General features: G+C 43.4%; 1 protein-coding gene across 2 annotated transcripts; it reads left to right on the forward strand.

Annotated features, from left to right (window-relative positions):
* Window positions 1–2,842: 2,842 nt before the first annotated feature.
* gjb8 (gap junction protein beta 8) lies at window positions 2,843–5,371 on the forward strand. 2 transcript variants are annotated; one of them, XM_041199253.1, is made up of 2 exons: window positions 2,843–2,928; window positions 4,273–5,371. In XM_041199253.1, exon 2 carries the CDS (start codon window positions 4,292–4,294, stop codon window positions 5,078–5,080), a length of 789 nt encoding a protein of 262 aa, XP_041055187.1. In that variant the 5' UTR covers window positions 2,843–2,928; window positions 4,273–4,291; the 3' UTR covers window positions 5,081–5,371. The 2 variants fall into 2 exon arrangements, with proteins under 2 accessions (XP_041055187.1, XP_041055188.1); XM_041199254.1 differs by lacking the exon at window positions 2,843–2,928 and adding an exon at window positions 3,357–3,456.
* Window positions 5,372–17,978: the final 12,607 nt, after the last annotated feature.

Below are 17,978 nucleotides of genomic sequence, written 5' to 3' on the forward strand. Positions count from 1 at the left end.
CAAGGGATCAACCCTGGTTCATTGAAGAGTGCAGGAGGCATGCCAGGAGTAGCACCAGGCATACCTAAAAATGAGATGTCAACCTGGTGAAGCTATAACACAGGACTACTCGCGTACCAAACAGCATAAGCAGCAAGTGATAGACAGAGCTAAGAGATCCCACAACCAACGGATCAGATCTATGCTCTGCAGCCCTGCCACATCCAGTCATGAATGGTGGTGGACAATTAAACAACTCACTGGAGGAGGAGGCTCCACAAATATCCCCATCCTCAATGATGGAGGAGCCCAGCACAGCAGTGCAAAAGAAAAGGCTGAAGCATTCGCAACAACATTCAGCCAGAAGTGCTGAGTAGAAGATTCATCTCGGCCTCCTCCGGAGGTCCCCAGCATCATAGATGCCAGTTTTCAGCCAATTCGATTCACTCCACGTGAAATCAAGAAAGGCTGAAGGCACTGGATACTGCAAAGGCTATGGGCCCTGACAACATTCCGGCAATAGTACTGAAGACTTGTGCTCCAGAATTTGCCACACCCCTAGCCAAGCTGTTCCACTACAGCTACAAAACTGGCATCTATCCGGCTATGTGGAAAATTGCACCAGTATGTCCTGTACACAAAAAACAGGACAAATCCAACCCAGCCAATTACCACCCCATCAGTCTCCTCTTGATCATCAGTAAATTAATGGAAGGGGTTATCAACAGTGCTATCATGCGGCACTTGCTTAGCAATAACCTGCTCACTGATGCCCAGTTTGGGTTCTGCCAGGGTCATTCAGCTACTGACCTCATTACAGCCTTGGTTCAAACATGGATAAAAGAGGTGAACTCCCGCGGTGAGGTGAGAGTGACTGCCTTTGACATCAAGTCAGCATTTGACCGAATGTGGCATCAAGGAGCCTTAGCAAAACTGGAGTCAATTGGAATCAGGAGGAAAACTCGATACTGGTTGGAGTTATACCTAGCACAAAGGAAGATGGTTGTGGTTGTTGAAGGTCAGTCATCTCAGCTCAAGGACTTCACTGCAGAGGTTCCTCAGGGTAGTGTCCTCGGTCCAGCCATCTTCAGCTGCTTCATCAGTGACCTTCCTTCCATCATAAGGTCAGAAGTGGGGATATTTGCTGATGATTGCACAATGTTAAGCACAATTTGCGATTCCTCAGATACTGAAGCAGCCCATGTCCAAATGCAGCAAGACCTGGACAATATCCAGGCTTGGGCTGACAAGTGGCAAGTAACATTCGCACCACACAAGTGTCAGACAATGACCATCTCCAACATGAGAGAATCCAACCCCTTGATGTTCAATGGCATTACCCATCACTGAATCCCCCACTATCAACATCCTGGGGGTTACCATTGACCAGAAACTGAACTGGACTAGCCATATAAACACTGTGGCTACAAGAGCAGGTCAGAGTCTAGGAATCGTGCGATGAGTAATTCACCTCCTGACTCCCCAAAGTTTGTCTACCATCTACAAGGCACAAGTCAGGAGTTTGATGGAATACTCTCCACTTGCCTGGATGACTGCAGCTCCTACAACACTGAAGAAACTAGATACCATCCAGGACAAAGCAGCTTGCTTAATTGGCACCATGTCCACAACATTCACTCCCTCCACCACCATCACACAGTAGCAGCAGTGTGTACCATCTACAAGATGCACTGCAGGAATTCACCAAGGCTCCTTCGACAGCACCTTCCAACCCCACGACCACTACCACCTAGGAGGACAAGGGCAGCAGATAGGTGGGAATACCATCAGCTGGAAATTCCCCTCCAAGTAACTCACCATCCTGACTTGGAAATATATTGCTGTTCCTTCACTGTTGCTGGGTCAAAATCCTGGATCTCCCTTCCTAACAACACTGTGGGTGTACTACACCACATGAACTGCGCGGTTCAAGAAGGCAGCTCATCACCACCTTCTCGAGGGTAACTGGGGGTGGGCAATAAATGCTGGCCTGGCCAGCGAAGCCCATATCCCGTGAATGAATAAAAAAAATTAATAAGTTTAAATCTGAAGTTTATAGGTTTTTCTTAGCCAAGGGTATTAGGGATATCGAATCCAGGCAATTAAATAGAGTTAGGATAGTCATCAGTCATGATCTTGTCAACTGGCAGAATGGGTTTGAGGAGCTGAATGTCCTACTCCTGCTCCCATGACCTTTGGTCATCTGGTGGATGAGTTGAAGGCTAAGTCGTGGGCCTTGCCAAAACAGTAATTTATAGCTCCAGGAGTAGGATGACGAGTGGCTGCCTCATTTCTAGAGCATTGTTCATTGCATTTCTGTGGCTTTGGAAGAGGAGGTCAGTGTTCATTGATATGTATGAGACGTTCTGCAACTGTTAGGCACTGGCTGGGTATTGGGTGTATTTTAAATACTAACATTATAATTGTATTGTTATTTCTGATGCTCTAATTAGTCATGTTTATTTTAACCTATTTGATTAGCTACATGGAGTCCCACACATGCATTTATCATATTAACGTTATGTTTCTTTGGTCCATCAAAATAGGCCTAATCGGATAGTTTTTCACTTGAAGGCTCATGAGGACTCGAAACGTCAACTGTGCTCTTCTCCGCCGATGCTGCCAAACCTGCTGAGTTTTTCCAGGTATTTTTGCTTCTGTTTTTTCTTTTTCACTTGGAGCAACCTCCAATTTCCTTCATCAGCAAATTCCTTGCAATGTGTGCGAGTAAGTGAACCCGCTCTGTAACGTCCTTGTATTTTCAACACTGCGTCATTCAGGTGAGTCGCTATAAAAAGGGTTAGGTAGTGGCAGCAGCGGAGGGGAGGAAGCAATACAGCGTACAAGCGGTCATCGGAACCATTTAAGAGTTTTACTCCAAGGATTCGGAAATAGGACGCTTATCTTTCGCTAGTGAACTAGTGCGAATCTTTAGGAACTTCGCTTGAAGTGAGTAAGAGCAGGTGCACAAAATTCTTACGTATTTGTGGCGACTTGGACTTCAGAAGAATGGTACTTTTTTTTTACATAGCTTTTAAGTAGCCGAGTGCCTGTCTGCCAAGAATCACTTTGATTTTTGAAGTTTTAACATAGTGGTTGATATAACAAATACGATTTTAGAAATTTTATCCACATCTGAGCTATTGAATTCCAATTTCAATCGGATATTTGTTACCTAAAATCGACGAGAATTCTTGTATGGAGGCAATAAGAAAATACTGATTTCACAATTCGGGAGGATAGTGTTTAGCACTAGTTCCTTTTCTATTTCGGTCTTATTCAACTTCTCGAAAATGAGATTTCCAAATCGGATAAATAACAAGATTTTCTCAACACTGAACACCCACTTGCAAACTTTTACTGCTTTAGAGTTTATACTTGCAAGCATGCACTTGATAAGGCGTGCTGAATGTAACAGCGTGAAACCTAATCAGTTTTGTATTAACTGCGGAAGATTGATCTATTCACTTGTTAATGGTTAGAAGGGTTAACTCTAAGCGGAGAACAAGAAGTTCAATTGTTTTCTAAACTCGTGAATATTCTAAGCTTTTGCTATACTAGTGCCTTTTAAAGAAATCTGGCACTTTTCTGGCTGGAAGAGGTTGAAGATTTGGGTTTCTATTGGGTCTTGACAAACCTGGGAGTTTAGGGTTATGCAAATAGTTGATATTTGTTCCTCTGAACAATAGGTCTGTCTAAACTTAGAAACCCGCAGACTTTGACCTAAATGGATTGTATGTATGTGCTACCTGTGCAACATGTTTCCAATATTTAACAATCTTAATTGATTAACGCGAAGCATGTCAATGTTTGGCCAAATGAGCTGAGCATCTCTCGTGATCTGGGCTCTACTTCGTGCGGTTGTTCAACCGGGTCATTAACCACTGCTTGAATATATTTTGCTGAGGAACAAGTCTCGCTTCCATCAACCTAGAACCATATATACGAACGGCTGAATTTTAAAGCAGAAATTATGCAAGCTTAGTGAATGCAAAAGGAGGTCCGTGGATAACTATATCGATTCGCTCACTTTATAAAAGTTGAGAATGGGATTCTGTGAACGTTTTAAGGCTGCCAACAATAACCTATGCATTCCTTGTTCGTTTTTTCTGCATTTTAATCATGGGGCGGGGAAAAGAAGAATTGAGATCTTCATCGTTAGTGAATGGGTTTAAGGGACAGGTCGAGCTCAAGTTATTGGCCTAAATCCTTGCGGCAGTATCATTGTTGCTCGTACAGCTCTTCAAATTCTATTTAACTCCAAAATGATTTGGTTTTACTTTAACTTTTCAGATCTGACTGAAACCGGAAGATGAACTGGGGACAACTGCACCTTATCCTGGGAGGTGTCAACAGGCACTCTACCAGCATCGGGAAAATCTGGCTCTCCGTAATCTTCGTTTTCCGAATCATGATCCTTGTGGTGGCGGCGGAGAGTGTTTGGGGCGATGAGCAGTCGGACTTTATCTGTAACACGCTGCAGCCTGGCTGCAAGAACGTGTGCTACGACCAGTTCTTCCCAATGTCTCACATCAGGCTATGGTGCCTCCAGGTCATCTTCATCTCTACCCCTGCCCTCTTGGTCTCCCTACATGTTGCATACAAACAGCACGAAGAGAAGAAATGCTTGGAAAAACGGCGGGGCTTATTGAAGAGGGAGGAAATCGATGCCTTGAGGAAACAGAAAATGCGGATCGTCGGTGCTTTTTGGTGGACCTATGTCATCAGCATCATCTTCCGAATCATCTTTGAAATCGTTTTCACCTACATGCTGTACTTCCTGTACGACGGCTTTCAGATGGCCCGACTGGTGAAGTGTAGCGCCTCCCCCTGCCCCAATATCGTGGACTGTTTTATTTCCAGACCCACTGAGAAGACGGTGTTCATCATTTTCATGACCGTAGTTTCTGGGGTCTGCGCGCTGTTAAACGTGGCCGAATTGTTTTATCTGTTGGTGAAGGCTTGCGTAAGGCAATCGTGTCGGAGGCATCACCCCAACCACCCCTCCAGGAGCGCGGAGAACCAACAGAACGAAATGAATGAGCTTTTGTCCATCGATGCCAAACACGAGAAAGTGGCCTTGGAGCTGAAAACCTCGTGAATGCGCTGAATAAGCTCGTCATGGTCAGTGTTAACACCGTGACCCGTGTCGGATGATCCAAACATGAATGTAATGTGAAAATTGTGACGATAACTTGGGTAAATGAAATGAACCACTTTCAAGTTTAATATTGCCCCTTCTATATGTTTCTAGTACTTGGACGTTTTTAAATACCAGGCAGTTACTCCAAGCGCACAACTTGCACTAATTTGACCACATTTACCAATGTTGTATTCACAAGCGATGTTCGAGGTATTAAATACACGATCAGTGGTGGACCGTGAAACTGGCAGCAGCTGTCCTATTGGATTTTTCTCTCCTCGTATCGCATGTATATCATCACTGCCAGCGGATTAACCAAACCCAATCCACTTCTAAAACCACGTGCTAATAATTTAATTGTCGCTTATCATTGGATCGTGAATTGTATCAAAACATCACATCAAACGCGCTACTCGGTGTCACTGCTGCAATGGAGGATCTTGACGCGTGGCCACCGGGTGGCGCGCGTTCCTACGAATTCGTAATTTTTCTGTTTTTTAATTATAAAACAATAAAATTGTTCTACATTTATTGCACGTTGTCACCAACTTGACCATTATCTCTAGCTGCCGAAGGGGGAAATTAATCTTTTTTGATTACTTCCCAAAGCACGCAACTTGTACGGATAAGCTAAATGGTCTGGTCGTCTTTCAGAGGCGCGAAGAGAACACTCGCTTTGTGGTTTACAACCCCTCACTACACTATTGTCATTCTAGGTTGTATTCGTTTCAAGATTGAATACAACATGACCAAGGCAAGAGCAATGATCTCCCTGACTCATTGTAGGGTATTCAAGTTTGAATACCATTTTTAAACTGCTTTCTATTTGATTAAATTGTAGTGATACCCCATAGGATACGCATTTGCACTTGTTGCTAAATTCCACACTTGATGGGTAGGAATACATAATCTAATCAACACTAGTTAGCCATATTTCTTAAAGGTATAACGTGTTCTGTGGACTGCTCAAATTCTATTTACATTGACATTATTTATTCCCAGAAAGTAGAATGCTGTTCTAGATACTTCCAATTAGTCTATATGATAACACTTGTCTACAAGTATATTGATCTCTGAATTAAGTTACATTTTATTGCCCGGAGAAGATGCTAGTCAAACAACAAAACAGACCGTTTAGTCCCTTGAGCATGTTTCACCAATGGCAAAACAAGGCAGATCAGCCATAATCTTGATCATGTAACCCTTTTCAGTTGACCTGGTCTCAACTTTTTGGGTGGAGGGGTAAGGGTGGGAGATGGAACTTAAACTGCTTTTGATATCTACCTTTTTAAGATTAGATCTAATTTGTTAAAATGAGATCCTCTAAACTTCCTACCAGAGGAAAGATTTTTTAATCCTGCATTGACTTGTGGCCCAAATCGCAGAAGGAGGCTGTTTTTTGGCCAACAATCTGGCAAAGAATCTAGCAAGTATAATCTTACCTTCCAGTTCTTGATCTGTAGCCCAGTAGGTTATAGCATTTCCCTCTTGATGTGGGTATCACTAGCTAGGCCAGTATTTGTTGCCCATCCCTAATTGCCCTCAAGGTGGCCCTTGAACCACTGCAGTCTATGATCTGGTACATTTAGTGTTAGCAAGTTTCAGAATTTTTATCTAAATGATAAAAGAACAGCTAGACAGTTAAGTCAGGATGTGTGGGGCTTGGAGGGGAACTTGCAGGTGGTGTTCCCATCTGCTACACTTCTAGTCGGTAGAGGTAATAGGTTTGGAAGGTGCTGCCAAAGAAACTTGGGTTGCTGCAATGCATCTTTATAGAAAGTACTGCTGCCACTATTGGAGTGAATGGTGGATGAGGTGCCAATCAAGCAGGCTTCTTTTGCCTAGATGGTGTCAAGCTTCAAGTGTTGGAGCTCCACTCATCCAGGCAAGTGGAGAATTTTCCATCACTCCTGACATCACTAGATGGTGGAAAGTGAGGTGATGAGTTACTCTGCAGAATTCCAGCCTCTTGACCTGGTCTTGTAGCCACACTATTTGGATGATTGGTCTGGTTCAGTTTCTGGTTAATAGTAACCCCCACCCAGGGATGTGGATGGTGCATATGCAGTTAAGGGGCTTTTTGCCTCTACACCCTTACAAGCAATAAATTTCTGATTTTCACCATCCTTAAGATGGGAAATTACTTGACTCCCTCTAATACTTCCAACTGGTGATTTTTTTTCTCTACTAACAAGCCCTTCCTTTTTACACCAAGACCCCTGGAGTTTATACACCAATAAGCCTTCCCCCAACCCTTTTTCTAAAAAAAAAAACAATCCTAGCCTAGACAATCTCTATTCCTGGCAGCCTCTCTATCTGCAAATGATTGCAGATCCCAAGAGTCATTTAAGCAAGTGATGAAGGAACAATGCATAACCAAATCAGGATGCTAAGAGTTTTTGGGGAATAGCTTCCCTGAAGTTGTTGCCTTCTCCTAGAAGGGTATTGGCAAATATTGTATGAATTAAATGGAATTTGCTGCAGTTTCTTGGGGTTGATCAAACTGCTTTCTTGGATGTTGCTGGAGCCATAGCCAGGGTATCTATGACATAAGACTCAGCAGAGGTGTGGAGTGGTTTTAAGGTTGAGTGGCAAGTTATAGATCAAGGCTAAGTACTGAGTGTATGGTTGGTCTAATTAACCCTATTGTCAATGGTACTATTGTTGGGGGACTTGGCAATACTAATATCGCAGGTTAGCAGAAATGACTTCTTGATGTTTATTTCCTGGTATTTAAAATTTTATTTGCATTGCTTTTCAGCCTGCTCAACTGAAATGGCTGTATAACTCTCCAGGAAACATGTAGGCACAAACTTGACAAGCTACTCTTTTTCTGGTATACCGTTTTGGTCCATGTTTGGTCAATTGGTGACTGCTGCTATTAGCCCAATCACCTAAGGCTGCACATTGTGGGTGCTGGATCCCAACTAAATGCTGGTAACATTTCATTTGTTGTATTGGTCAGCCTGTTGTAGACTGACATGGATGGGCCTGCAGTTAAAACTCTGGGCAGAGGGGAAAGCTTCACTAATATGGATTATTAATATTTTATTGCACAAGAACAAGGAGGTGCATTACTTTTTGGTAAAAGGTGGGAATATTGTAGTATTTTTACTTTTAGCATATTTCTAAAAGTTCTCTCAGTACATACCACTTTCATTTTAGATCCTCCATTTTTGCTGGTGTTATAACATGTGAACCAACACCTAATGGAGATAGGAATCTTGCGCTATTTGATTTTGATGTTTAGGATTCGTGATCTGACAGTAATAGTTCAAATTTAGATGGGTGAGCAGGTTCTAGAAAAACTAAATTTTAATCAACCTAATATTGCAAGATGTGAAGCTTTTATTTTAACTAAAAGATGGATAGGTTATTGAGGAATTAGCAACAACCTGTTGCTCATGTATGGTTAAAACAAAGTTTGGCAAGAGCTGCAAAGAATTTTGGGAAGGGTTTTTCAAAAGTAATTTCTACATTCAACTGATCTTCTGATATGACAGTCAGTCAGATAATAGTTTATGCTGACAACTTTTGCTTTATTGTGGGACTCCACTAAACAAAACCATGTAAATAAATATCTTGTACAATGAATTTTTCAAAGTCAGCACCCATCTGAAGTACTTTATAGGGAATGATGCACTTTTGAAGTATAGTCATTAACATGGCAAAACATAACCTGTCAGCCAGTCAATTTGCACACAGCGTGATACCAATAAACACAAGACCTGAACCTTTAATGTTAAATAAAATATTGCTCAGGACACCAGAGAAAACCCTCAGTGCCATGGGGTCTTGGTTTAATCTCAGCTGAAAGACGCAATGCTGAGGGTCGATATTTAAGTGTAGATTTAAAACTTCCAGGTAGTCAACTTTTAATGGAATATGGTTGCTAGTATCTGCTTTCTTTTGCCCTTAGGTTAATTTTATATATAAACATGAACATTTTTGACTTGACAATTGTGGCATCGGTGACGGGCTGAAGCTGCAGAAGCAATTAGAGGTAGTGCTCAAAATGCTATCAATGAGATATGGTGTATGAGCTTATTTTTTGGGGGGGAGAAATTGAAAGATGGACACCAGCATGACCCTAGCTTGGCTTTACAATTGCCATGGTTTCAAAATTTGCAATTGCATATCTAGTGCCTGATTGCACAGGATACCATCTGCTTGGCAACAGTAATTGAGTGAATATATACCTCAGTGCCCTCATTAAAGGTGAGGCTCTGCAAACTACCTACTTTTCAGATCTAGTTACATGTCTGGCAGCCATTTCTATAAGGCTTTGTCTATTAATGCAAAAGTGACTATAAATGGATCCAAAATATGTCTGGTAGGTAACTGTAATCTTGCTCTGCATGTGAAAGGCTTGATGCTCTTCTTCCCATACCCAATTTTGGGCATGTACAAATTCATTACAGATGGAATTACTTATGTCATTGACACTTGACTTTTTCATGACGGCAAAGCACTGTGAATGCTAGAAATCTGAAATAAAAACTGAGTGCTGCGAATACCCAGCTGGTCCAGCAGCTTTTTCAGAGAGAAACGGGTAACAGCTGAAATATTAACTGTTTCTCTCTCCATAGATGCTGCCAGACGGCTGTGGAGTATTTCCAGTTAAACAATCCTGGAGTAATCTGATTCTAATGCCTTTTTGGTTGATTGCAACACTTTTTTTTCTCTCTTACTACCTGGTATAAATTTGCAGAAATTTTAAAGAAATAGTCAAACTTAAGCACCAGGTCCATGGATATGGAATATTTAATGGGTCAGTGATTTTCCTGATCCTATGCAATGATGTGTAAGTAGACTGCATCCAGTGGAAGACTTAAGTTCAAACAGCATTCAATAAGATTCCAAGGTTGAAAATGCCCTTGTTCAATCTGAGGCAATGATTGGAGAGGAGAACGGAGTCTGTGATCAGGAAACAGATTTGTGCCAGAGACTAGGCTATTTTTTTTCTCAATGTTTAACTGAGAAATTTTAATGTAGGATTGGATGTTGGACAAACTCTGATAAAACAGAAGTGTTGGAGTGGTGGGGAGAGAGTTTGCATATATGTAGAAGCTGCCCCTGGGCTTTTAATAGTTGCCAGGGCCAGCCTATAGATATGAGGGAGAGACTCAGATTTTCATAAATGGGACCAAATAAGAGCAGTTAGTATGGCTTTGGGGAAGATTGCTGTGGTTGGCTGTCAAAAGAACTGGAGAAACCAAGAATGGATAGTGTACCATGAAAGTAATTTTTGACTTGGTATGGTGCACAATCTGCCTTTTAGAGAATAAAGTGCATGAGAAGTAACATGCAAGATTGCAGTATCCAGTTCATAGCAGTGGTTTCATTGCTACAATAAAAGCAGAGAATACTGGATATGGACAGGGAAATGGGGAAAGAATGGTTAAAGGGAACAGACGGCTGATGCTATAGCAATAGGGAATGGTATTGGACAAGCCAAGAACTTGCACCAGTTAAACACTAGGAAGATGACCAATCATTTTTAACCCCTGCCACAATCTCTTCACTTGCCTTTTTATGCTTGCTTAAAATCCATTTCCTCTTTAACTTTGCTAATTCTGATTTGAAAGTTCAATGATTTGAAGTGTTTAATTCTCTTTCTATATCTCCACAAATTCTGCCTGACATGCTGAGTATTTCCAGCATTTTTTTTGTTTCAAATTTCCAGTATCTGCAGTATTTTGCTTTTGGCATTGTTATAATGCTTTAAATCAATGCATGATATGGTTAGATATTGGGCAGTAAAGGTAAACACTTAATGCATGTAAAATCCATGTGCATCAAAGACTAATGAAGCTGAAACTGAGAATATTTAAAGCAGATCCATCATTTGTGCACTAACTTTCAAAGCACAACCATAAATACCCAATATATTTGAGGTAAACTCTAGGAAACTTGCTTGCAAAGTCTTTAAGATTAAAAATAGAAATCATTACATATCTAGTGCAATAGCATAGAGGGTTAATCATACTTGATTAACAAACACTATGGGTGCAGGATACATTTTAACAGCTTTGAGACTGCTCTGGTTAAGATTGCAAGTAATAGGATGATTGAGTACAGGATATGTATTTTCATAAATGGTATCTGTACCTATCTCTAGTTGGGCTGCATTAAATTCTACCCTGATGGGGAGCAGGGTGGGGTCTTGTAGTATCATGCAGAATAGCCTAATTTTGGAGGCCTAACACTGGAACTCTGGGCTGAATTTTTAGGAGGCAGTGATACACCATGGAAGCTGTAAGAAGGCAATTGAAATATTTGTATGCATCTGACTGGAATTAAATGTTGCCTTCCAAATTAGTTGTGTGGTGCATGGGGATCATGGGCTGTCCGATTCCCTGACCATTCAAAGGTGACAGTATCCAGGCGAGGCCCTCTGCTTCTGAGGGGAAGTTCATCTGTTGCGGAGCTGTCTTCCATTAGACTAGAAACTTTTTGCTGAAAGAGGACCAGCAAACTTAAGGTGAGGAGCAACTCAGTGGGGTAACTGTAGTGCCTTTCCCTCCAAGGGCAACAACCAATAAAGTGGGAGTGAGCAAGATATGGGACTCATCCATTTAGTCCTCCTAGACCTCCAAGTAGTGGAAGGGTGGACCAAGCACCAATGGTGGCACAGCAGCAGCAAGAGGTCCAACCTATGGCTGGATAGGCCACAGAAGGACACCAGAGAGAATGTTAAGGGGAGCAAATCTGAAGATGGGTCACACTGTTTAGGAGGCACAAGCAGTATCTCTAGATATGGAGTACCAGAGAAAATTATGCCTATGAAGGGAGTCCATCACTGACCTCTGATGCTACCGGATGACTTGTGATCAATGGGACTTGGTGGGCATCCAGTGCTGGTGACACTTGAAAACTGCAGTGCTGAATTTCTACACCTTTAGCCCCATCCAGGAGCCTCATAAGACAAGCCGCCCGTTCTAGGTGTTAGTTAAATCTTCTTTAAACTACTTACAATGCATTTACATCTTTCTTTAAATAAGGAGACCAATACTGTACACAGTACTCAAGACATGGCATCACCAAAGCCCTGTATAACTGAAGCATAACCTCCTACTCTTGTATTTAATTCCCCTCACAAATGATAACATTCTATTATATGTTGGATATCCCAGGCAGCTGCATACTGCTACATTAAGGAGGCGACCATTGCTCTGTTTAAGACCGTTGGTGAGTTTATACTCTACAACACTGAGCAGTACGTGTGCTGTACATGTGGTGTATTGGCTTTGGGGCCATTGCAGGGTATAATCCATTGCACTGTTGTGGCCTTGGACCAGCCTGCAGCCTTCATCAACAGGAAGGGCTTCTACTGAAATGTCCAACTGGAATATGACCACTGAAAGTGCAACCTGCATATGTGGGCCTGCCTTCCAGGAAGCACTCATGAAGCATATGTGCTCCATAACACCAAGCTGTTGTTTGAGCCCCTCGCATGCCTCCATGGATGGATTCTTTGACAGGGAGTACCCTCTCTCTGATGCCAGTGAGGAGCCCTCAGGTGGTAAAGGGGTGAAGTCTTCCATCCAGAGAACTTGGAGGAAACTCACTTCTTTTCTGACTAGGAAGAGGAGGAGGTGGGTCAGAGGAGGCAGGACATCAATATCAGCCACCTGCACCAGACACAAGAGCCTTTGTGGCACTTGTTAGGGAGGTTCATGACAACTTAATTCATGACCACTTTCAAAAGGCTTGAGGCCCTTGACCTACCTGCCGTATAACAAAAATTGCCCCTATATGGCAGCTCACTGGTACTTGCCATTGTCCGTTGATGTCACTCACTCACTCACTCCAGATGCCACACTCCATCATCTTCCCTACAAGCGGGCAAATGTGTGTCCAGGAGTTCATATGAACACACGAATTTGGAGCAGGCCACTCAGCCCCTCGAGCCTGTTCTGCCATTTAATAAGATCATGGTTGATTTAATTTTAACCTTAACTCCACATCCCTGCCTACTTTTCCCACCCCCCACCCGCCCCATAAACTTTCACCCCTATCTACCCCTCCCTTAAACATATTTTGAGGAAGAGAGTTCCAAAGTGGTGGTGGTGGTCACAGAGGACGAGAAGGACTCATCTGTCCTAAAACAGTGACACGAGAAAACATCCTCTTCACATCCAACCCGTTGGTCCCCTCAGGATCTTACATGTTTCAATCAAGTTACCTCGTATCAGCTGCAGTTCAGAAGAATAAAAGTTGAGCCTATCCAGCCTTTCCTCATAAGACAAGCCACCCATTCTAGGTGTTAGTTAAAAAATCTTCTCTAAACTACTTACAATGCATTTACATCTTTCTTTAAATAAGGAGACCAATACTGTACACAGTACTCAAGACATGGCCTCACCAAAGCCCTGTATAACTGAAGCATAACCTCCTACTCTTGTATTTAATTCCCCTCACAAATGATAACATTCTATTAGCTTTGCTAATTACTTGTGGAACCTGGCATACTAATCTTTTGTGGTTTGTGCATTCGGACACCAGATCCCTCTGCATCTTGGAGCACGTTGTTGTTCAGAAATCATCAGTCACAGAATAGAGAATGCAGGAAAAAAATAATGCAATTTAATGATACACAAAGCCCAATTAGTAACATTTAAAGTTTAAGTACCCATGCCACCCTAGTGCATCTGGGTGCTATTTCAAATGTCTCCTCAAGTGCTCCAACAAGGTGTGGCCTTGGCAACAACAGCTGAGATGGAGACAGGCTGCTAATCGCAATATCCCAGTGCCTGAGAAGACTCTGACGGCCATCCTCTGGGTGCCAAGTGTTGGTGGGTGCCCATAGTTAAGGGGCTCCTGCACTGGTGTAACTGCCTCCCTTGTGGCCGATTCCACTAGAGGCAGAGGGGCTGAGGAGTGCTGTCCATCCTTAGAACACCTTGAGAGGATTCCCAAGATGGGGCAAGCTGCCACTAATTCTATCTCTCGGCACAGTAGCACCTCTCTTTCTACCAGAGATTGGGGGTGGGTGTGGGGGCACCCGGAGGGAATTCTAGAAGCCTTGGGTTCCCTCTCACCTGGTCATTGCTGCATAGAGTTCATGGTCAGGGTGATGGCGTGCAGGTCCAGGGGTATAACTGGCAGCTACTGAGTGGTCTGCTAGATCTGCCTCTCCATGAGGGAAACCATGTGCTGACACAGCTGAGACTGCAGGGTCAAGTCAGCAACCTATTCTTCCAGAATGCTGAGAATACAAATAATTAGGGCCTTCTGTTCCCTCCTCACATGCCTGACATTTGCTTCCTTTCTGCCCGGAGGTGTAAACCCAGCTTGAGGCCTCCTCATTATCATCGCACGACTCTCTGATCTCACCAGCAGCTATGGTCTGGCCACCCGGTTCTCCAGCTAGGCCAAGAGCCTCTTCCTCAGCGTGTGCCAGGGTTCGTATGTCCAGCCATTGTAGCCATTTCCCTGGTATTGTGGGCTCTTTTCTCCTGCAAGCAAATGGGCAGAGTGAGTCTCCACAACATGATCATCTGCCACCCTACTTGGCTGGTGTCCCTCAGGCACATGCTGGGGGCTACCATCTGATCTCATGGGACTTGAACATTAATGACAAGGCAGCTGCCTGGCACCCAAATGCAGTCATTCCTTATATGGAGTTGCTGCTGGGTCATACAAAATGTTCACTTGCCTAAGCTGACACCTCCCACATTGAGACCCATCATGTGCTACCCACTGGACAGCCACAGCATGCTCATCATTCACCCTGGCGATATGAAGGAAGTCATTGACCCGCTTCTGACACAGGACCCAAGTACACTGCTATGTCTGTCCAGTCTTTCTTGGTCAAGCGGAGAAATCTCTTCTTGCCATCTGCTGGGAACAGCACCTCCTGCTGTCCCCGGATATCCTGGAGAAGAACCAGCAGGGAGGCTGAACCCAGTAGTTACCCTTTGCCTGCTCTGTGGCATTTCACTGGTAACAGCCGCTTGGTCTGTTCTATGGAGTAAGAGCTACAGAGATGAAGGCTGTTGATCTGGGAAATTATGCATCTATGCTTTGGAGATGAAGGCTGCTGGTCTGTGCTCGAAGGTGGGTGCTTGCAGCTGCTGGCATGATGATGTGGAAAACTTTGAGGCACTGTAGACAAGTCTGGCTGCTATTTAAAAATACTCCCAGACCTGTGCTCCCATCGCCTTCCTGCCAACTCCTGGCACTTGATTAGGCACTCCTGTGCCTCCACCTTCTTATTTGGCCGACTGCTCCATGATCATGTTTGGCCAGCTGCTTCTGCCCTAAATGGCAATACTGCCCACTTATGGGTCTGCTGCCAGGACCCACACCACTGACATTAAAATCCAACCAAAGCCTCTTCAACAGTTCCATAAGCATTATTTCTAAGTGCTCTCTCATGCACTTACACACACTGAGTAGCTGATTCCATGCTCGCAGGCATCTTTCAAGGCCACTATAATTATCCACATATTCATATTTGTAAAAACACACTCCAGACCCCCTGAATTACCACCTTATCTCTAACTTTATCCCTGCAAAGGTCTTTGCATGTGTTATTGCCTCTCAGATCCCAGTTCACCCCTTTGGCCCTGTTTAAATCCCTTCCATCAGGATTTCTGCACATTTGATTGCAGAGCTCTGAGATGAAGGCTGAGGGGGATCTGGGTGTCCTAGTGCATGAATTGCAAAAGGTTTGTATGCAGGTACAGCAAGTGATTAGTAAAGCTAATAGATTGTTATTGTTTATTGTGAGGGGAATTGAACACAAAAGTAGAGAGGTTATGCTTCTGTTTATAGGGCACTGGTGAGACCACATCTGGAATACCGTGTACAATATTGGTCTCTTTATTTAAGGAAGGATGTAAATGAGTTGTAAGCAGTTTAGAGTAGGTTTACTAGACTAATACCTGGGATGGGCAGGTTGTCTTATGAGGAAAGGTTGGACAGGCTAGGCTTGTATCCGCTGAAGTTTAGAAGGGTAAGAGGCGACTTGATTGCAACATATAAAATCCTGAGAGACTTGACAGGGTGGATGTGGAGACGATGTTTCCTCTTGAGGGAGAATCTAGGACTAGGGGTCACTGTTTAAAAATAAGGAGCTGCCCATTTAAGACAGGTGAGGATTTTTTTTCTCTGAGGGTTGAGAAACTTTGGAACTCTCTTCCTCAAAAGGTGGTGGTCTTTGAATACTTTTAAGGCAGAGGTAGATAAATTCTTGATAAGCAAGGGGGTGAAAGGTAATCAGGGTAGGTGGAAATGTGGAGTTGAGGTTACAATCAGATCAGCCATGATCTTATTGAATAGCGGAGGAAGATTGAGGGGCTGAATGGCCTACTCCTCCTAATTTTATGTTCATATCTCTTGTTACCAAAGCACTCAAAACTAATGTCATGACCAACATTGTCTGAGTGTAAACATGCTAAGTTCTCCTTTCTTATCCTTCTTGAACTCTATGAAACCTTTGATTGAGTTAATCATGTAATTATCCTCTAATATCTGTTCTTTGTCCATCTCCATGGAATTGCCCTTTACTGCTTCTGTTTCTACCTATCCTGACCAGACCATCTTTACCAATGGCTTTTCTCCTTACCTCACCACCATCAGCTGTAGTTACTAAGGAACTATCCTCATCCCTTCCCCTTCAGTTGCATGTTGTCCCTTGGTAACATCACTCATATTTATGAGGTCAGCTCCCAGATGCATTTCAATGATTTATAGCTCTGCCTTTCTCAATCCCTTCACTACTCTGTGTCTCCAGACAGTGTGTCTGACATCCAGCCTTGGGTGAGTCATAAATTCAGCTAACTAAGCATAAAATTTCCATTAAAACCTATGTACCCATACCATCAATTCTGTCCAACTTCCCAGCTGTTGTCTTGGACAAAAGAAGTCCGTTCACTTGCCAGTCCACCTGATTTCACTTATCTGCATTTTCTGCAGGACACTAATACTCCAATTTGAAGCTACCCTGTTTGTTTAAAGGTCCCTTTTGCCCCTTCCTATCTCTAACTAGATACAACAAAGGCTATGGGCCCTGGCAACATCCCGTCTGTAGTGCCGAAGATTTATGTTCTGGAACAAGCCGCGCCCCAGCCAAGCTGTTCCAGTACAGCTACAACACTTTATCTACCCAACCATGTGGAAAATTGCCTGGGTATGTCCTGTTCACAAAAAGCAGGACAAATTCAATCCAGCAATTAGCACCCCATCTGTCTATTCATCAGCAAGTGATGGAAGATGTCATTGACAGTGCTATCATACAGCATTTACACAGCAACTATCTGCTCAATGATGCTTAGTTTGAGTTCTACTGGGGCACTCGGCTCCCTACTTCATTACAGCCTTGGTTAAAAACATGGACAAAGGAGCTGAATTCCAGAGGTGAAGTAGAGTGACTACCCTTGACATCAAGGCTGCACTTGGCCAAGTGTGGCATCAAGGAGCCGTAGCAAAATTGAAGTCAGTGGGAATCCGGGGAAAAACTCTCCACTGGTTGGAGTCATACCTAGTACAAAGGAAGATGGTGATACTTGCTGCAGCCAATCATCTCAGCCCCAGGAGATCACTGCAGGAGTTCCTCAGGGTAGTGTGCTAGGGCCAACCATCTTCAACTACTTCATCAATGACATTCCCACCACCCCCTCCCATCCCCCCACCCCCCCAACCCCCCCGCCAAAACCACCATAATAATGCCAGAAGTGGGGATGTTCACTGATGATTGCACAGTGTCCAGTACGTTTGCAATTCTTCAGATGCTGGAGTATTCCATGCCCATATGCAACAAGACCTGGGCAACTTTCAAACTTGGGCTGATAAATGGCAAGTATCATTTGCACCACACAGGTGCCAGACAATGAACATCTTCAACAAA

Source organism: Carcharodon carcharias, chromosome 11 (genome assembly GCF_017639515.1).
Source record: "Carcharodon carcharias isolate sCarCar2 chromosome 11, sCarCar2.pri, whole genome shotgun sequence".
Classification (NCBI taxonomy): domain Eukaryota; kingdom Metazoa; phylum Chordata; class Chondrichthyes; order Lamniformes; family Lamnidae; genus Carcharodon; species Carcharodon carcharias.

Bases quoted from the DNA above. Each gene is read 5' to 3' on its own strand.
- gjb8 (XM_041199253.1), top strand. From the start codon at position 4,292: ATGAACTGGGGACAACTGCACCTTATCCTGGGAGGTGTCAACAGGCAC.